Source organism: Gouania willdenowi, chromosome 13 (assembly GCF_900634775.1).
Source record: "Gouania willdenowi chromosome 13, fGouWil2.1, whole genome shotgun sequence".
Taxonomy (NCBI): Eukaryota; Metazoa; Chordata; class Actinopteri; order Blenniiformes; family Gobiesocidae; genus Gouania; species Gouania willdenowi.
The window spans coordinates 8,431,842-8,454,214 of NC_041056.1; the positions used below are offsets into that span (position 1 = coordinate 8,431,842).

General features: G+C 37.6%; 1 protein-coding gene across 1 annotated transcript in view; it reads right to left on the bottom strand.

The window, feature by feature from the left end:
- stard13b (StAR related lipid transfer domain containing 13b) overlaps positions 1 to 22,373 on the bottom strand; it is an 87,505-nt gene that overhangs the window by 54,159 nt on the left and 10,973 nt on the right. The window contains exons 3-5 of the mRNA XM_028465655.1: positions 21,475 to 21,618; positions 19,401 to 19,542; positions 12,618 to 12,651 (exon numbers count right to left, since the gene is read on the bottom strand). Of these exons, the coding sequence (XP_028321456.1) occupies positions 12,618 to 12,651 (34 nt within the window). The 5' untranslated portion in view covers positions 19,401 to 19,542; positions 21,475 to 21,618. The remainder of the gene's footprint in view (positions 1 to 12,617; positions 12,652 to 19,400; positions 19,543 to 21,474; positions 21,619 to 22,373) is intronic.

Sequence of the window (22,373 nt, forward strand, 5' to 3'; positions counted from 1 at the left end):
GTTCTGATGATGCAATGATTTGAATTTAACTGCAAAAATATGTCCTCAAGAGAAGAAAATGTGATTTTTGATTCACAAGATGTATTTTTCATTCCTTTGGGTCCGTCTTTCTGCTTTAACTTTATCACTAATGAATGCGCTGACTCTGAAAAAACACCACCAAATATTTTTGTTGCTCAATTCAAGCACTGTGATGAGATGGACGCACAGCACAGGTTTTGTTTCCTGCCAGGCTTCATTTTAAAGCTGCAGTGCCAGAGAGCACGAGGGGATGCAGGAATCCTGCTCTGTCGCTGCCTGCTCTCGCTCTTTCATTGCCGAGCCAAATTGTTTAATCGCGTCTGGACAAAGGAGAACGCCACAGTACTACACAAAGTGAACAGAGGCTGTATTAAGTCCATGATGATTACAGGTGGAAACGTACAATCGTCTCAATCCTCAAAGGCCTTGTTGCCAGTGTCTGTTCTTCAATTGGAAAACAATTGCAGCTGCTCGATTTGTGGCTTGCCACAAACTAACCAGAAACTGAAAATGCAGAGACAAATAGAGAACAGGCCTTTTGTCTCCTTGTAACATCTGGAATATCTTTGGTCATGTGGGAAATTTGGAGGATTGTATGAAAAAGCCAACGGTAGATATTGAATCTAGACCACGGCTGTGTTCAAAATCGTATACTATCCGGACCATGTATACTATCACTAGTCATAGATAGATAGATAGATAGATAGATAGATAGATAGATAGATAGATAGATAGATAGATAGATAGATAGATAGATAGATAGATAGATAGATAGATAGATAGTCATCATCAACATAACATCAGGGATGTATTTGAAGGAAATTACGTTGCATTAGTCCACAAAAAACAGTTGGATAAGCAGCAAAAGGATAAAACCAGGTCAGCTCAGCGAGGTATGCAGTATAAATATATAAATATTCAGTGCAAAGTGTATGTGCAAAAGAGTATGTGCAACAAGACTTAGATAGAATAAATAATGTTGAGGTCTGTTCAAATCATACTCAACTGCCCCATGATGCATTGCGAGCTGAACGTAAAATCATCCTGGGACCGGCTTCAAGCTAAAAGTCAAACATCCCCTTTTCAAAACAAAAGCACTTTTCTTGTCTTCCATTAGTTTTTTTTTTTAAACTCTTTGTAAATAGGGCTCTTGTTTTGAAGTTAACCTGAAGTTTTCGCCAAAATGTCGCCATGAAATGTGTTTCCGTGAGTTTTATGGATCAAATGACCACATGTTGATATTCTACTTGGTCACGTTCTCACTTAAAAACTTTCAAAGGTGGAGAATTAACGGAAATATCTAGCCTGAGTGTGCTTCAGGTTTTTGTCGTTGTAGATTCGAAATGCATCTTGGGAAACTTTGAAGTATACTTCATTGGGAACGCTCATCCTTTCAATCATACTTAAAGTATGTAGCAGACAGTATAGACCCCATAATGGCCCACATCATGGAGGCAACAGGAAACGATATATATAAAACTAGATGACGCAAGCGGGATTCGCCAGCGTAGCTCAACGGCTGCCATCTTACCTCAGACAACTGATGTTCTGACATTCTGACGTTCTCTACGGTAGTTGTTGGAAGATGAGCGATCAGCTTTAACAAAAATATTAACTCGAGGAAATATTGATGGATACTCAATCTGTTGAAAAACAAGTTTTAAACACGTTTACGGAGATAGACCCCCTATACAACCTTTTATTTTTTAAATGTGAATGTTGTGTGAGATTTTTTTTTTACTAATGCAAGGTTCTCTTTTTAAAAATGCTGAAGGATTTATTTTTGGTTGGTCAGGTTTGTTATTTATCAATCCCACAGAAGATTTAACGTACTTTGTTGAAGCCTTGCAGTTGCACTTATTATTTGTATTATTCCCAATACGGAAATGTGTTTTCAATGAAAATAAAAGACTTGAGATAATTAAATCCAGTGACTTTTTTTTTTTGGGGGGGGGGGGGGGGGGGGGGGGGGGGGGGGGGGGGGGGGGGGTGGGGGGGGGGGGGGGGGGGGGGTGGGGGGGGGGGGGGGGGGTGCTTCGGGATCGAAAGCAGAATCGAAATTAGAGTTTTCAAATAAAAATAAAAAATCAGGGATTTTGTTTTGAGCTAAAATCATGCAGCCTTATAGTGTATATATTACGTTGTGGTGTTTCAAACACAGCCAAACTCTATGGAAACGTTCTTGGTGTTCTTTGTGTGCACTGAAGGAGGATTACAAGGGTTTGCACCACACCTGATAAAGCAGAAGTTATCCTCTAGGTTTATTTTGAACACAAGGTGCCTCCACACAAAGATAACAGGAAGTGGCTCTGTTGACTGGCCACCAACATCCTGCTGTGACCTTTGCGAGGACTTAAGCCTTCCCTTGCTCATTTCTTCTGAATTTGTATTTCTGCCTTTCTTCCCATCTGGCAGCTGAGAGCTGGAGTGAGCTTTTAGCTTTTGTGTTTGCTTCACACATAAATTCTGTCACACACACGGAGTGACTGCTCTTCCACAACCAAGCTGCATCCTGACGCAACTGGATTCATCTCCGTGGACTTTTTCTGCACAAACCCAGACCTGAATTCCTTTCATTCACACACACATGCATGCAGAGGGAAAAGTAACACCATAACATCACATTACTGTGATTGAGTTGCTTTCATATGTACTTGTACTTTTGTGAGTATATCACTAAATCAGTAATTTTACTTGTACTCAAGTACGTTTTAAAAGAAGTAAAGTAATTTGTTGCGTTTCTACACCCAACCGTCACTGATTCATTTTTTTTTTTTTTTTTTTTTTTTTTTTTTGTTTTAAAAAAATTAAATGATCAAAAAACAATGAAAGAATCCATATGTTCTTAGCCGTGCCATTTCTGATCAACGCCCAGCCACTTTCTTTGGTTCAGGTTGGGGTTTCGACCTATTATGTTGTTACCCACATGGCACATTTAGCATGGCAATGATTTAGAGTTCATAAATTTAGCTACTTAATCTAGCCCTTTGGAGCATCTAATTCGGCACGCAGGAAAAAGTTAAAATTACAGGGAAAACATGAATCATTGTGTAAATGAAACTCAACACTCCTGGTGCTTGTATTGCATGGTCGTCATTTTTAGTGTTAAACTGATGAAAAAACTCAAAATTCTTGCAAATCCTTCAATTTCCTTGAATTTATTACATAAAATTTCCCTTAAAGCTGGGGTATGTAAGTTTTTGGGGGTTTGTTTGGTGAAAAATTCATAATCATTTTATTATGTTGTATGGCATACTGTAATCCAAAGTGTTCTGAGTGGACAGTGAATCTCTTCTCCTTCTCCTGGCTCTCCGGGAGCTTAACTGTGTGGACTCTTAAGAAATGTATGCTTTTATGATGTTGCTCCTGTTTTTAATTTCTCCTCTGTTCTGTACAGCACTTTATAAATGAATTACTTACTTACATACTGTAAATGATTTTTAGAAATACAGGAACGTGACGCTGGACTTCAGCCAATCAAAGATCTTTCTACCAAAAAGGCGATCCCATGAGCTGTTTTAAGCAATACTATTGGCTGCTCGAGCTGTCGTCAGAAGTCGATGCAAGAACAGGGACAGTCCCATTGCATTATATTCCAGCTGAAGTCTCTAACGCGGCTTTTAACACAGCGGTTACATGGCAAAGCAAGAGGAAAAGGAAGTCCAAGGTGGAGTAGCAACAGAATAAAGGCACAAACGTGTTTAGGATGCGCTTTCAGTCAGCGCAGTCTGCCCCGAGTCACAGAAAGAGAGCGAACAGATGGAATAAAGAGCTTATTACAATTATCTAAAGTGGAAAGAACAGACCCAGTTCATCTGCAGTGTGGACGGAGTGTGTCTATGCTCTGATCAAATGAGATCGGCTGATTGTGTTTGAGGAGCAGCTGTGACCCTCTTACTGTCCTCACATGCTTTCATGACTCTAAAACATCAGAAAACTCTCCAATAGCACAAGACAAAGTCCCTACATTTGTTACTAGTCTCTATGAGGAAACTGTCTCAAAGAGTTCCACAGTGTGCGTGTGCACACAAGGGTTTTGTTCAGGAGGGGAGGGGGGAGCATGGAGCGCCTCACAATTCTACATACCCCAGCTTTAATTAAATAGAAATTGGTCACAAATGTTGGGACTGATATTTATCACTTATTGCTTGGATATGTCGGTTTCTTACATATTTTGTATTTTATGTATACGTGAAGTGCAAACTAGGGAACAATAATATGAGGTCAAAGTGTTCTGTATTTGGCCCCTGAACTAAAATGGAGCCTGAGAGTTTTTATTTTGAATTTAATTCATTGGTGTTATTTTATTTTTAAGAAAATAGAATGGTACATTTGACAAAACTTTTATTTTTTACAGATACCTTTGTGGAAAATAAATTGTGCAAGATTTGGTCCCTCCCTTTTAAGTTTATACATGAGATATTTACTGTATGCAAGGAAACCGTGGAGAGATTTATTACCAAAAAATAAACTTTTAATTTGAGTAATATTTAAATGACCTAATTTTTACTTGTATTTGAGTATTTTATGTTTGACTTACTTGTACTTGAGTACAATGTCCATGAAGTAACAGCATTTTTTACTTTAGTAGGATGTACAGTATCAGTACTCTTTACATCTCTGCACAGTGGTGTGTTAATTGAAAATAAAAGCTTGTTTTTATGACACTGAACATCCACCTTATGATAAATTGCACAACGGACCAGAAGATCTGCACAATAAACTCAGTTCAGACATTATAAAAACCAAAACCAAATGATTTTTTTCAGCACGAGAACCTCAGAGGCACCATTAACTGGTATTATGTGCTATTGTGGGTATAATGGGGACGATAATTGCTATGAAAATGTTGAAAATACATTAAGAACCTTGAGAGGTTTAAAATCACGTTAAGGAGATAGCGCTTTAATGTTTTCACAACCTTGACAAATTACTGTATATACAAAGAGAAAAGAAAAGTGCAGAAATTCTAGCAGCAGGCTGCTTCTTTCCCCTCTCACTCTCCCTGACAAGCAGCCGAGTTGGCCTCTGCACTCAGGAAACCACAGGGCCTTTTCCATCTTTCCATGTGTGGAATTTTTCATGCTCTCATCATGCCAGCAGCAGCAGCAGCAGCAGTCTTTATAGGCCGAGGTGCTTATATACAAATGACGACTTCCATATAAATTTAGAGCATGTCGTCACTGATCTGGCACCTGTTAAGCATCGGACTGACAGGGGAGCAAATAGAACGGTGCAATCACATGGAAAATTAACTTTCATACAGAGAAAAGACAGTTGTGGTCCGTTTTTTAAACATTCAGACAAGAGGCCACTGTGGGAGTGTGTATGCGTCTGCACAATGGAGTGTCAGTATGATACAGCGCGTAATGCATGTGTCAAACTCAAGGCCCGGGGGCCAAATATGGCCCTTTAGCGCATCAAATTTGGCACGCAAGAGAAAGTCCCTCCAAATACAAAAACTCAATTCAAATCCACAATATTTGCAGGATCCAGTCTTTCAGTTTTTAGGCCAGGCTACCGGACTCAAAACGCCACTCACTTTGTTATTGTTGTTGTTGCTGTGTACACTAGTTAACATCGCTACTCTCTGTTTATCGTGAACGGATCGGGCTGAAATTTGGTAGGTATAATCTATGGATGTGTACACATTGACGCTTTGAGCCCAATATTCGATTTGGGGCCCAGGGGGGCTCCAAGGGACCCCAAAAGAAAAAGAAAAAAACAAAAGTTGATTTCTCATTTATCTGCAAGTCAAATATTACGACAGTTGGTTGTACCAAATCATTGACACATACCATTATATAAATCGGAATGCAGTTTGGCATGGATAACCTATCAATGACAATGATGAGACGCTCGGAGTCCTTTTTTTGAAATGGGGCCCGGGGGCCAGCCCCCCATTTCCGGTAATTTCAAAATTCATTGGAACATAGTCGTGTGATATATTGTTTCAAAGGTAATTCAGCGTAGATTACGATCATGCCTCACGCAATTTGATTAGGGGCCCGAGGGGGCACCACGTTTGCAAAAAATTTTGTTCATGCTAAATATGATTTGTATTCATTTATATGCATTTGTGTATCCATTGCTTCCCATTAACTTGATAGCAGGAACGTTAATATCTGGGAATATCTGTTTTAGCCATGTACTTCCCAAATATATCATAAGATACAGTATGTTAATGAGCTGAAGGCCTAAACCAGTGGTTCCCATCCAGGGGTACGTGTACCCTTAGGGGTACTTCAACACATCTCAGGGGGTTCACAGAAACATTTGTCAATTTATTTTTCTATAATTATGAGACAAATTTCCATTTGCTCACAGACATTTTCCTTATCTATCGATAATACATTGTGGCACAACTCTTTAAAATACAGAAAAAAGGTGAAGATCAACACCTAAAATGGTCAAAACATCAGAAAAACATGAGTGAAACTTTCAGACGTGCCTTTTGACACAAATTAACAAAATAAAGGGGTACTCGCCTTAAGACAGAAAGAAAAGGGGTACATTGCACAAAAAAAGGTTGGGAAACACTGGCCTAAACCACCCTTAAAATACTTTCTGTTTTTATTTAATTGTTGTTGATTTATTAATTAACTAAATAATTTATTGCCAAAACTTAAACATCAACCTGCTTCATCCCTATTGTTTTACTCCCTGCTAAATAAGTTCATGCATTTTATTCCTTTTTTCCCCGTTTCATCTTGGTTAATATTATTACTACAAGCCGAGTGTGACTGGCAAAGATCAGCGTCTGATGACAACGCTGTGTTTCCAAATCTATAGTTTTTGAAGGCATGTTTTAAAAGTTCTATGAAAGCTTTAAAATCAGACGGAAACTGCTGTAGCGGTGATCCCTTAGTTATATTCATCTCTAACGAACCTGAGATAAAGAAAATTAACATTGACCAAAAAAACATAACTTTAACATGACACCAATTGCAGCTTTTTCACATTCTTTCAGTAGAAATCAGTTCAGTTTGGCATTTATTATCACAATAAAACTTTCTTTCTGTAAAAAAAAAAAAAAAAACAGTGCTGAGGTCAAGGTCAAGTAGAGCAGTGTTAATAAACTCCTCCCTCACAGCTCCAAACATCCAAACATACATCTGATTATGATCCCAGCCTCCATCTTTTGTATATGGTGTAACTACAACCACGTACGTGTCAGGCTATGTCATCTATTTCCCACCCCGCTATGTGTGTATACTATGGTGTGTAACAGGCCTGCATGGACAGAGACAGAGAGAGACTGCAGCTGTCTGAGGTCACAGTTAGCCTCCATCATTAGCGGGCAGTGACCCCACCCTAGACCCATGCTCTGGACTCTGAGAACAGCTGAGGATGCATTCACGAGGAAAAGAACAGATAAGACAAGCATGCTGCAATGCATTAGCAGCCACAGGCATTATATAATACCCACTGGTAATGTATCTATAGCTGGACTGGAGATTTATAGCAGCAGTGGATACAAAGAGCCCCGAGGAGAAGGTTTTGGGTTTTTTTTCCTATCATGAGACATAACTTTTCTGTTGAAAATGTGGGAGTCAAAAGAAAGCAAGTTGTTAGGAAAAAGCAATACAATACAATTTATGTGGACTTGTTTTAGCTTTTTTAGGGGACTTTGTAACTTTGCCACAAACTCACATAAACAAAGTTTTACGTTCTTTTATTTATTGAAAGATTGTAACGACCTGCTATTTCTCAGTCCAAAATCAATTATTGCATAAAGCACAGACCAATGATAATCGGATTTCTCTCAGTTTGTGTTTCCCTAAACCAGTGGTTTTCAACCTGTTCAGCCCGCGACCTCCAAAATAAAGGTCCCAGAGACCCCTCTAAAGCTGGTTGAACACAGACATTGAAAATAAAAAATTAAATTGTCATATATGTTTTACACATATGAAATGTGTTCTCTGCATAAGACCCATCCCTGTGGAGCAGTGGGCAGTCACGGTGTGGGCACCCGGGAGCGATTGGGGGCTAAAGGATTTGCTCAGCATCCCCACAGTGATGGCTCGGGTGTGATTCGAACCACTCCACTAGAACAGTCATGTGGAGACAGGGTCATCTATAAGGGGAGAGCTTTTTGGAACCATCCATAAAGTCAGCAAAATGATGGTCCATCGTTCTATGAATCTGTGATAACCACATTTACCACATTTGTACATAGTTGTTTTTTAAATTACATTGTTGTTTCTGTTTGTTTTGTTTTAGTTTTTTCTAATTTACTGTATGTCTGACCTAAAGTTCTTATATTTTTCACTGTTATCGTATGTTCATATGTTTCTTACTGTCTGCTCTTTTTGTTGTGTTGCTGCAATTGAATTTCCCCCCTGGGGATCAATAATGGTGTATTCTATTTTATTTATTTATTTATGTATCTGAATAATATCCACTGTATCCGGAAATTTTTATTATTATTTGCATCCTTGTATATAGTCATCTTAAAAATGTAAATCCTTTGTTAATCAGAAATAAAATGGGTTAAAAGTGGCAAAAAATGATAGAAAAAAGTGGTAAAAAAAAAAAAAAAAATAGGGTTCAAAGTGTCCATATTGGAAAAATTCATAGGTTTGTTTGAACTGGCAAATAATGGGCACGACCAATTGTGAATGTGGTTAAATTGGCTAAAATAAGAAGATGGTAAAAGGGGTTGAAGTGACAATAATGGGTCAACATATGTGACATTAGTTGGAAAAAGTGGTGGAAAGTGTTTATTAGTGTCAAAAACGTCTTGAAAGGGGAAAAATGTGAGAAAAGTCATTGAAATTTGATAGAGAAGTGGCAAAAATGGGTGTAATATAGGAAAAACTCATAAGAGGAGCAAAATATGGCAAGAAAAAGTGAGGAAAATAGGTTTAAAATATGACAAGTTTGGTGGAGTTGCAAAAAATGCTTAAATAAGCAAAAGTGGGCTCAAATTGTTAAAAAAAATATATATTCTTAGGTTCTTGAAGGCATCTGGCAACCCAATCCAGTGTCTCATGACCCAAATGGGGTCCTGTCCCAAAGTTGAGAACCACTGAGTTAAAGCAATACAATACAATTTATGTGGACTTGTTTTAGCTTTTTTTACAGGACTTTGTAACATTGCCACAAACTCACAAGAAGTTTTAAATTTTTTTATTTAATGAAATAAGTTGATTTTAACCTCCTGTTTTTTCTCAGTCCAACGTTAATTCTTGTATGAATGACAATGTGATTTTAGTTCAGGTGCTTTTCTAGATCACAAACTGTTAGGATGGCTCAGGACCAATTGTGATTCATTTCAAATCAATATAAGGTGATTATTAGCCAAACAAAATGCTGAATATTAGAAATCTGAATAATCTAGGCAGAATTTTATCTTAAAGCTGAAGTTTATGTTTATCTAAACACAAGACAGGATGTACTGATCATGTGAAGTTCTCATGCTAAACCCACGCCATTTGCTTTTAGGGCCAACTTCATTTACCTCCCACACATTCACTATTTACTTCCACACATTTCCCAGCCTCAAGTACCTGTCACAGACAAAAAGAAGTGGAATGGACGAAGCTCAAAAGAGAACTGATTAAAGTTGCATTTGGGATCTCTTGACGAGTGACATTTAACACTGACGATAAAAAGGAAAAAATCAGCTGGACGGAAACACTGAAACAAGCCTTTTTCAACCGTTTTTTTTTTTTTTTTGTCGTTTTTTTCTCAAGTTATTCACACCATTCTGTGAGGGACACGGCTTTAAATCACTTTCCTGGAGAATAGAAAAAGCCCCTGGGATTCACAGACTGTCCATTTAGTTTTTTCTTATTATCAGAAGGAAGAGATTTTCACACTAAAAGTAAATTAGCATATTTATTCAGTGAGGGGATCTATCTAAATGAACACAGGCTGTTTGAAACCTCAGAGCCCTTCGAAGAGAGCAGTTTTGAGGCCGGAGAAGCCGTTGAAGCTCCCCTTCTGTGATTTTCAATCAGACTGGCATTTCAGATGGTGATGTTTATCATAACAAAGCCCATGACCATTTATTTATGCACATTAAAAGTCACTGAGTTCTGCATAACTGCTTCTCCTTGGACCCTGGCACCCTGGCCTTTGTCCACTATCTCTCAGAAATCGTTGTTTTTCAGTCGGGCCCAGTGGCATTTACTGAATAAAGATAAGAGTTACACAAAAACTTAAAAACATGTACGATAAGAGCTTCTGGCTGCCAACTAGAAAGTGAATGTTTTATCTGAGACAGGAGCTTTATCTTCCATAAGAGCGCCAGTTCTCAGAGAAAAACTTGAAACTGAGAGATGTTTGACCAAAGCACTAGACATTACAAAGTAAAGCCTTTTATTATTTTCTCTGAAAAATGAAAAAAAGTCAAACAAAAAGTTTTAATTCTTTGATGAATGGATGGATGGGCATTTATTCGATAAAACTGGTGGACAGCTCATTTTCCTTGGGCCACATGTTGAAAACAGGGTTGTACATTACAAAAAAAAAAACAACTAACAGTCTCCCCTTTATTTGTATAACTACCTTTAAACTATCTTTGTGGGCATTACTGAGAAACCATGCAAACTCTCCCCTTATACATGGTTTAAATCAGCAATTCTCAACTGGTGGGTCGGGATCCAAAAGTGGGTCACGGACCTGTACTGGGTGGGTCACAGACAGCTGGTCAAAATAAATAAATACTTAATATGTCTTTTATTTTTTAAAGAAACTTTTCTTTTGACAGGCATGCAGTGAAATGCATGCTGCACAGGAAAATATATAATTTTATGTTTTAAAAAAATATTTATATATATTTTGTTTTTAACAGCTTTTTTGCAAAAAACTAAATTTGGGTTAGTTGAATTCTAAAATAAATTGGGTCGCGATTTAATGACCGTGGCAAAATATGGGTCCCAGGGTGAGACCAGTTTGAGAATCCCTGGTTTAAATGATTCCAGCCAAGTTTATACCATCAGTATGTTTTACGCATTTCCAATGAACAAAAAAGTGCACATTTATTCAAGAAACGTATATTGTAGAAGGTATTTTTCTGATCAATTCTAATAGTTGATATACAAACAATGGGGAACATTTAGCCAACCTCGTTGTTTCTAGGGCAGCGTTTTGCTTTAGCTCCTACATTCTTTTTCTTTGATTTTCATCTTTATTTAAAAGTTCTAGTGCTTTTATCCAAAGTGTGAGTAAAATGCCTTGCCCAAGGACACAATGACAGTGACTTTGATGGAGCAGGATTGAATCCCCCTTTGGTTATTTGACAACCACTCTACCACTGAGACATGATCACCCAGGATGTACGTTGACGGTACTTTTGACGTGTCTGGACTGGTTACAATGCAACATCTGATGCACATCGGAGCAACCACAGCTGGCCAATGGCAGTAGAGCGATCGGACATCTCGGGGAAGAAACGAGAAGATATTCTTGTGATTCTGCCAGAGATGTACTGTACGTGAGTTTGATGGCAATTCCAGAGGGTTGCGATACTACTACCCCAAGAAACAGGTTGACACAAAATGTTGTTGACACTTTATTTTTGAAGGCATACTCAGTACAAGTGGCTGCATTACCTGATAAACCTCTGATATTATACATGGTCTTTGGTAGAGTTTGCAAGTTTACTACGAAGGAGGTTTGACTGCAAAAAGAAACTCAACTTTATTGCACTTATTCTGACAGACTCGTAATAATCATAAGGTCCCTTGGTCTTTAGATTCATATTTCATCATCAATACATCTGAAGTGACCCTGAAATGACAAACTTGTCGATACTTTTCACAATCGCTTTTCCAGTAACAATTGTTGGAAATGGGGATCAGATCAGGCACGAACAAATCTCATTCAGCTCAACCACACATTGGTCGACTGCTTCATAAAAAGGGGAGGTGGAAGTTTTTCCACATCATAAAGTCCACTTGAGCTGCACTATCATGTACGACCGGGGTCATGTGAGAGTGCAACAAAAAAGCTAAAATGGCATCAATCCAAACCCTGCAGCTGCCCCGCCCGCCACTTCCCCTCCAGGGGCCACATCACACCAGGCCAAATATTTCCCCTCAACAAAACAGAAACAATGATCTGGCAGGCTTCCTAATTTTAACCACGTCCCTCCAAGTGGCCGCTATATGAAAGGCCTTTAAAACAAGAGACGACACATTTGGACATTCTTGGGACTCCAACCAGAAGGAAGCGTGCAGACACCTGTGGCCGCCAGTCTTTTTGAATATTGTCTTGGGGTATGAGAAAAGCCAGCATGTGATCCATGACACGGGTTCAGATCAGTTTGCACCAACACCTCTTAGTATGAGACGGATGGCAAAGCAACAGAATGCTATTCATAAAGTTCAACAAGTCAAAATCTTTAGAAAGAATCAAGTTTTTATCGTAACACTTTATTCTTTCCTTCCGAACGTCCAGCTTCTATCAAGCGAATAATTACAATCCAATATCCAAAATCGAAATAAACACATTTTCAACATTTGTTTCATGTTAACATTAAAACTGGACATTGAGAAATGGCGAAAGACCTAAACGTTCACATTTCTAGGCGATAAAAGCAAAGCAAAGCAAAGCAAATTTAAAGGCTGAAATAAATGATTTCTTACCTGCAGCAGTTGCATTGGTCATTTTATTGAACATCTGAAAAGTAGAGAGAGGAAATAAATAAAAAAAATTAATAATTGTAGAAGATCATATACGTATGCATTCATTAGCAACTTGAAGGACAAGAACTGGGATGCTGACAGTGACTTATCATGGTCGCTATGTGGTTTGTTTTTGATGAAAGAAAACCATTAGAACTAAATCAGAACATGAACTCTGGAAGAACTGATGCTGAACATTATGCCACTAAGAGACAATTTATTATGTTGAAGATATTTCATAGTTCTGCAATCACTGTGGGAAAGACAAGGTCAGTGACCAAGCTTTGCATTAGGCAACTATTAAACTTCTCAATAGTTTTTTGCCTTTAATATAAAGTCACAATATCACGATTTAAGGCTGTAAAAATCTACTACCTCTTCAAAGTTGGCTCGCTTTGGAAAAAATAAGCTGTAAACTTGTCTTACATGATGAAAATATTGGTGCATATTTTGGTTATGCAGAATAAGGGCAAGAGCAAGAAAAAGGTGCGTTAAAGCAATATCATACAAATAGTAATAATACGCTATTATTGGTATTGGATGCCCCAAAACTATTAAATACAAAATTTAAGTGCACGCGAGTTCTAGTCACAATTGTGCAGATCAGAACATGCAACTCCACATTTACAAAACACCATCTTGTGTGTGCCCAGTGTCGGGCACACACACACACTTCAAACTACAGGCGGAGCTTTTTATTAATCAAAGATATCTGATTGGCTATCGCAACTGACTGTGTCCATTCACTGACAGAGGACGTGAGTCTGCGCAGATATAATATACTGTGGTGTAATTTTTTTACATTTGTGCTATTGAACGTACCCTAGAGCCTTGGATCAGCCAATAGAATGTGTATATGTCTATGGCCTGCTCTGTTGATTCACGTGACATCACTCACATTACTGCATCGCGACAAAGCCAGAGCGCAAAATTCAGATGGAGGGCAGGAAGTGAAGCTTGAGAATCTGCCGTCTGAAATAATCAAAGGCTTTTTGTGCCCCCCGCAGTTTTCTTAATGCCCCCCCACCCCCCATTTAATACCACCTGGCGTCGACTCTGGTGTTGCCTCATCACTTAAAGTTTGTTACACACATTTATTCTTTGGTTGTTCATTAATTTGGAAGGTACAATGCATATTAATGAACAAACAAGTACGTATATACACTTGATTTAGATTTGTAGTCCCCATAGAGTCCAAATGTATAAAAGAACACAAAACCAAGTTAACACAAGCATAGGCATAGTACAGATTTACAATATAACAAAACCCCTTCATTGTCTGACCCTGACTCCCTCTTCCCTGTTCCTTTCTCCCTCACTTAGTTGTAACACTGCCCTCTCTTTTTATATTCTCCCTTTCATAAAGTTTTTTTTACCCTTACTTATGGATGGCTGGTGATGGTCACAATTATGCAATAAAATAAATGTATTTATTTCATTGCAATAATAAAACATGCATAACTGTCGCGAAAAGATTGCTCTACATGTAGTGTGACCTTCGACAGCATGTGCAAGCAAGGTAAAAAACTAAACAATATAAAATAAATACAAACAAAGCTGCATATTACGCTATTCCTTAACTAACCTCCAGAAATGCATGTTTTTACCTCACTCTAAATAAATGATGCAAATTCTAAATGTCTTGTGAGTGTAAGACTTTTTCTCGTACGAGTGTATAGCATAGAAGTCTTGAAGAGCTCCTTGAAAGACTACAGATGTTGGATACACTGTATGTCTTACAGGAATGTGTGTAAAACTAATAAAACCTGTAAATTAAATGGCTGGTTCTGTAAAAATGTTGTCTTTTGCCAGTTTTGGCTCTCAGTTTAATCTAATTAAAACAATGGAATCAGGTTCAAATCCCAGAGGAAATTTTCTGATTTGACAGGACTTCAAAAAGCTAAAGTACATCAGTCTCTCTTTCTGTTTTGACTTTAAAGCAAGTACTTTTCTCTGCTCCGACCTACTCTTTAAACAGACATTGCACAAGTTTGAGGCCAATCACAATGTGGTGCTAACTGATGTCGAAGGTGTCAGGTAAAAAAAAGAAAAAAAGAAGTGACAACCTTTACAGAAAAGAGGCAACGAGTCCTTTTTCAAGCCTGAATTTCCTCTTGCGTGCACTATCAGGGATGTTTATCGGATGTGACAGTTGTGTGAGTGTGAACGATAGTCAGCAGGGCCGTTACACAGGCATTCAGTATAAATGACACAGCAGCGTGTCCTTTCTTTACCCATCTCTGTCAACAGCAATTAAAAGAAGGAATTTTTAACCCAAATAGTCTCCATCGACTGATGATAGAGCAGAGAAAACAACTGGCCTGAAGAACATGGAGAATCCTAGCACAGTTAATGCAGCTGCTAATGCTACATAAAAAGGAATTTATTTTATATTTAACATGTAGCTTTTCCAGTTAACTCATTTCATTGAAATATTGAATATCATAAATAATATATATATATATATATATGTCTGTAAGGTAGTACTTAATGTTGATTATAATACTGTACAATACTGCTTAAGACAGCATAATAATGTATATGTTTTCTTACACCAAGAAAAGCAACTCTTCTTTAGAAACATCTAAACATTTAAAATATTCTCAAGAGTTTATATTATTTATTTTAGTTCAATATTCTAAAATTTGTGACTCACTCATTTGTGCTGTATGTAATGTAGTTCCAGCGAGATTCATTTTGACTTCTTTTTGAACAGTATGTCAAGTTGAGGTTTTGTTTATTCAGAGAAGGTTTTGTCGGGAGATAAAAAAAAAAAAATTGAATTCACGAAACCTCAACATACTGCCGTATATATGTCAATATTTTTTTTTATTATTTTATATTTAACTCAAAGGGGAATAAGAAACGTCCAGAAAAATAAAACTTCACTCAGTTTTGAGACTTCAAACTTTGATTAAAGGTGAAATCAGGTTTTTCTTATTCTTGTTCACAATAATAGCAGGAGAAATAACATATTCATGTGATAGAAAAACAGTAAGCGCTAAAAAATACATTTACATTAGACATGTCTCATGGTTTTAATCGCAAACAAAGAATCTCTCTAATTTTACTGTATTTCCCGTTCAACCATGAGTGTACAGAGCATTTACGTGTAGTCACTAATGCTCCTAATGTTGGCAAAAAAGAAAGACAACCGATAAAAACACATGCAATGTCATTTATGCTAAAAAAAAAAAAAGAAATGAAAAAAAAAAACATGTTAAAAACGTCTGAAAAAAAGAAAAGAAAAGAAAAAAAGAGAAAAAGGAAAAGAATGGGGGAAAAAGAGAGAAAAAAAAGAAAAGAAAAAAGGGAAAAAATAGGAAAAAATAGGGGGGAAAAAAAGAAAAGAAAACAATAATGCCCAGAAAGATGGTCATCAAAGATTAAAAAAAAAAAAAGAAAAAAAGTTTCGCCCCCAATCAATCACCCAAACACACCATAATATTTCTGACCATCCATGTCCTCCAAGCTCAGATTAATTAAGTCTTCATGATGTGTTACAGGTTATGTAATATGAACATATTGTTGGTTATGTATTAAGCAGCTCTTTCTATAAACCGTCCCTGTCAAGTCGCCACTTCCAGCTTTGGACATTGTGCTAGCTCACATGTTTAGCACGTCTATTATTACATCCGACTGCATTACAATCCTACTCAGTGCTCCCTGCTGTGAGAGGTTTCATACGGACTTATGTAAGACTGAAAGAAGACACGAGGAGAATAGGAGCTGTGTATGTGTGTGTTGCATAGGGTCATTCTGGAACTGACAAGGATCTAATTGTAAAGAAAGGCCATTATATGCAGAGTACTGATATATCCTACTCAAGTAGAAGTACTGATACTTTGAAATTGTACTCAAGTCCAAGAACAAGTAAGTCATACATAAAATATTGAAGTACAAGTATAAAGTAGCTCAATTAAATAGTACTCAAAGTAAAAGTGACTAGTTACTTTCACCCTCCACATTTATTTTTGGTAAAAAATATTCATGTCACGGTTCCATGCATACAGTAAACATCTTATGTATGAACTTAAAGGAAGTGACCAAAGTTTGCACAATTTATTTTCCTACGTAGGCATCTGAAAAAAATAAAAAGTTGGTCAATTCTTTTTAATAAAATGACAACATTGAAATCAATTTAAAATAAAAAAAAAAAAAATCAGGATTTTAAGTAGAGCTAAATTTATGAACTCTAAAATGGAGAAAATAACCAGCATCCATGTTGTTTTGGCACTGTGCGTTAATCTGATTGGTCGGCCTATGATGTGGATGCCATTTGATTGTTGTCTGGTCATTTCATTTTTTTGTAGTTTCACAATGTCCGTTGATCATTTTAAAACTAAAAAATTATAATTTACTCAGTAACGGTTGGGTGTAGAAATGTTAGAAATTTACTTTACTTCTAAATTGTACTTAAGTAAAAGTAAAATTACTGATTTAGAAATATACTCAAAAAAGGTACAAGTACCCATAAAACCAACTCAATTACAGTAACGTCAGTACTTGTAATCTGTTCCTTTCACCTCTTATTATATGTATATTTTTTGTGCAACTTTCTGTAGCCTGCCCAACACTGAATAATACATGATATCACAACACTTAAGTTGCACTATAACCCAAATACTCTTCTTAACAAGAAGTGTGAAAATTCCCAGCTGTCCCTTTGCTGAATTTTAAAGCAGATTGTTGCCATTTTTGAGGCTGCAAAAAGACAGGTGGCAAAGTTATCACTCGTAAACGTTTCTGAGCCTCTGCTGCATGCACAACACACTGCATAGTGTTATAGAATTTGTCCAGCCAGATAAGAAAACATGTCATTTGTACTAGACAGTGTGTTTTGAGAGTATCCAACTAGAAAATGTAATTCTTCTATTCAAAGCGTGTTGTTTACCTCCCTTCAGAGCTATGAAGGAAGCACAAAGAACAAGTCGAGAGGCCGCGAGTGTGACGCTGCCCAGCATTTTGCAAATCTCACACTTGCCTGTTTCTTTTAGAGCATAAAACTACTGACATGTATGTGCTCCCTGCACATTTTGTGCGAGCGGTAATAGATGTTATTCAAGAAACCAAACAGGATTTGTTTACAAATGAGAAGAAAAAAGTTCAGCCTTTAGAAAGTCAAATTCTTTGTTCTTTAAGTATTTACACTGTTGAACATACTGTATGTTAAAATGTTTAAGAGATTCATGTCCAAAGGAAAATGAAAAACAGGTCATTGAAAAAAGATTTTTTTTCTTTTATAAACAAAAAAATTCTAACAAAGAACAAAATTTTAGGTTTTGAACTGAAATTCTAGCAATTAATATAAACAAGCTCTGCTGAACTACGACCGGGCCAGCGGCCTGTGCCGAATGGCACATACCACGTTCCCGATAATTCTGTGAAATGACTCGGTTCCGACGAGTAAACAAATTAAATTGTGCAACGTAAAATCGTAATCTACGTTGAATTGCCTTTGAAATGATATATCACACGACTATGTTCCATAAAAGTCAGAAATTACGTGGTCTCCCTGGAGGCTGTTGACATCCGCTCATAGAATATCCATGTGAAATTATAGCCCTTTAAACGAACATTAATGGAGGGAGTAGTCATTTGAAAAATGGGGGCCCCGGGGGTACCACCAACTGTCGCAATATTTGACTCACAAAAATGAGAAAACAACTTTAATGGAAATTACCGAAAATAGGGGGGTGGGCCACCGGGCCCGTAATTGAATTGTGCGAGACATAACGTAATCTACGTTGAATTACCTTTAAAACGATATGTTACACGACTATGTTCCTATAAATTTGGAAATCACCGGCAATAGGGGGTTGGCCCCCCCTGTGCCTTTAATCAAAAATCGGGCTCCAAGCGTCAATGCGTACACAACCATAGATTACACCTACCAAATTTCAGCACGATTCGTTTACGAATAACAGAGGAGTAGCGATTTTAACTAGTGTACACAACAAGAAGAAGAAGAACAAAGTGAGTGGCGTTTTGAGTCCAGTAGCCCGGCCTAAAAAAGGTTTTAATAAATGAAAAACCTTAATACTAATTATAGAGGTATTTACAGAAAAAAAGAAGAAAATTTCAGAATCCCTCACCCTCCTACATCCTTATCCTCCACATATCAACATGAAGGATACAATCAATAACCAAAAATAAATAAATAGATAGATAGATAATACACATGCAAAGGCAATTGCATATGCATATGGGTATTCCATATGATTAATGAGAAATTTTTTCGACAAAGTCAAAAAGTCTAAAGACAAGATCCACTTTGCAGAGAGGTAAATTCATCATGACAGGTGAAACTCTACAAACAATATGTGTATTTCATTTTCATTTATTTCTTTGTTCGAGCCGGGACAAAAAAAAACAAAAACAAAAAAAGAACAAAAACTCTGTGTACAAGGAAACCCCAACAGACAAAACAAATAAATGTTCAAAAACAATAAATGAGATCAATGTACGCATAATAGCAATACTATGTTTGCTCGAAAAGGCGTGGGAAGAAGAAAGACTCCCATTTCTTAATTATACAATTTTAACGTACAGTATCTTCTAGACTTATACAAAACAAAACTGACTAACGAAAAATCTGCGAGATTTACAAGAATACAATGCAATTCAGTAAAATACCAACAAATGGTACAGATACCAGTCAAAAAGTGCAATAAATTAGTATGAACTGTAAAAAAAAAAAAAACACAATACAACTGTATGTTTCTATTCATTGACAAAACTTACCTTCTCCTTGGATCTTGTTTGAGTTCTCACCGAGACGCTGCGAGTAGCAGACGAACCACATTGGCTCAGGTCTTCCCCTCTATCTGGCCTTTGGAGAACTTGCCCCACTTGTTTCAAGGTCAGCCTTCAGGACTGCATCCCTCTGCAACAACATCACAGCTTCAGTCAAGTGTGTGTGGCCGAATGTACTGGAACAGGATGAGCTCGACGGTGGCCAGGGGACAAGAAAACAAGTGGTTGAGGTCAGGGGCAGGGAAAGTGACATCTCCACTCTCCATCCAGCTTGACAGAAGCACACAAAAGAGCCTGTATGTGAGGATCTTTTCCTTTGAAAGGATGGAGATTATGACCTTGTCAAGTTTCCCAGTACAGATTTCTTGCCGTTGCCCAGTTGCCTGTCATTAGTTAAAGCAAGTAATAGTGAATGCCTGGGATGGTTATGCAGATGCCTGGGAGCCATGTAAGCCCCTTTCGACCATTTCCTAATGGACCAAATCATACAAACGCCCATCCAACACAACAGCTCCTCTGTGCAGTACATACATATGGAGCCCGAAAGAGCACTTTTGTTCCCGAATGCTAACTCTAGTGGGATATTTCATGAAACACGCCACCATGAGAAGGGCCCTTTTTAGAAACAGAGATGCATAGTCCCAATAGCAACATCAAAAGCACAATGGCAGTCTGTTCGTACTGCACCATTCGGACTGGGACAAACACTGTAGACTCCAGTATCACATCTAAGAGCTGCAGACCGAGATCATAAAACAGACCAAAGGCATCAACATTACCTGGGAGGGCTTGACAAAAATCTATGTTTCAGAAGTGACAAAAACCCCAAAACTGGATCATTCTACAAACTATTTAAGGGTTATCCAAATTTGTGACAGCCTGAAGATTAACTAAACCCAGAGATCTGTGATGGAAATTTGAAACTAAAAATGCTTGGATTATGGGCGTGGCCTTCTGGAGCAGTTAAGACACACACAGTCCTGTACTATAAAATCTCCAAAGAACAATCAACAATTATTCAGACAAGTTTTTTTCAGGAAATTATTATCTCTTACATGTTTCGACTTTCAACTGCCAGCTCTGCTGATTGCCTTTGATGCTTCTTTTGAAGTTTCACAGTATTGGCAGTTGAAACATGTCAGGAGAAACATTTCCTGAAAAAAACCATGTGAAAAAAAAACTGTGTGTCGAAGTGTCCTTGGGCAAGACACTAAACCCTAAGTTTCTCCCAGTGGTCGACTAGCGCCTTGCATGGCAGTCCTGTCCCACCGGTGTGTGAATGTGTGAGTGATTGGGTGAATGAGCTGATATGTAAAGCGCTTTGAGACTGCTTCAGTGTGGTTATAAAGCTCTATATAAATCTAGTCCATTTACCACAATTCTCACAATCCAACCTACTCGCCACAAATTGCAGAGTTCACTGATGCAAGTTTTTAGGGCAGGGACAGCACTGCTGGTTAGTGGCGTAAGAAGCCACTGAAATGTCACAAACCAATATTTGTGAACCAATAGTAAAATTGTATTCTATTAGCCCGCAGAATGCGGTCACTCTTTCATTTTCACAACAAAACATACCAAATTGAAATAGCTTGACTAAAATGCCAAGACCTGGACAAACGTCCAACAACAGAACTACTTCATACAAAAGTACATTTGTTTTAAGCAGAAAAACAAGTGGTTTTAGGGTTTAGTTGCTGTGCTAATAAAAATAGCTAAAACCGGAGAACACCCCCATTAAGAACTCAACATGGACACCAGATTCTAAAGACCAACAGGTCGATGTATTCCATGTGGACCTTTTCAGCTCAGGGCAAAGTAAATTGATTTGGAAAGTTTAAAAAGCATGACCAAGTATGCAGCTATACGCTTGACAGGAATGTGCATATACTACCAACCGTGACTGTGCACATACCATAAGGTAACAAGGGAGACATGCTGGCCTTGCAGGACTATACAACACGTAGTTCACACAGCTAGATTGGCAGGTTTGGAGAAACAGTTAAGTAAAAAATACTGAAGAAGAATGATGGTGTGACCTGAGAATCTGTGAACCGAATCTTACCAGTTTCTTGCGGAGGGGGAGGGGTGTGTTGGAGGGGGACGAGCTGGCACTCAGGGCCTCTTCAATGTCCAGATTAAGCAGGTCCAGCTTCTTCATCACCTGGCTCACTGACTCAGACCAGGGAGACTTGTTTAGAAGAGGCACCTGTGGGTTGAGCAGTGAAAACTTTACAAATGTATCCTCACGCTTTAAAATCTGCATTTACAGTCATTTACACATTAAAAGTACAGAGATCATATCCATCCATCATTCTAGAACTACAGTGGTAATGTATGAGTTTTTTTTTTTTTTTTTTGGGGGGGGGGTTTAACGTCCAAATGTATTATTTTAAAAGTCAACCATTCTTAAATATTCACAATTTCTTTAATTCAAGTAGTATTTCTTCAATATTAGCATTTTGCCGATATCCAATGTGCCGATATTGTCCAATACTAAATTTCCGATATTAACCAATATCGAATTCCTGCCCTACCTAATCCTTTTTTGGTCATATTATATACAGTATCTTGTTACTTTTAATGTGTATGCCCCAATTGATGTATTACACAAATAAACATCTGTGCAAATTAAGAATAATTACTCAACTTCAGTAATGGAAAAGTGAGAAAAAAACAGCATATTGGTTTTTAAATATCTGAGGAAAATGGTTGGCCAATAATATCACCTGTAATCTGTAATTTAAAGTTAAGGAACATTTCTAACAACATGCTGGAGGGTATTTGTGCATTTCATTTGAACTATATTGAAGACCCTGAGTTTTACTACCTTGATGGAAATAAAAATGTGAATCAGATTTCCAAACATTGTCAAATTATCATTTACCAAAGAGGAAAGCACATACTGCCACACTAACACACGTCAGTTCTGCTGTAAAGCGAGAGCATCTGTCTTTCCAACTC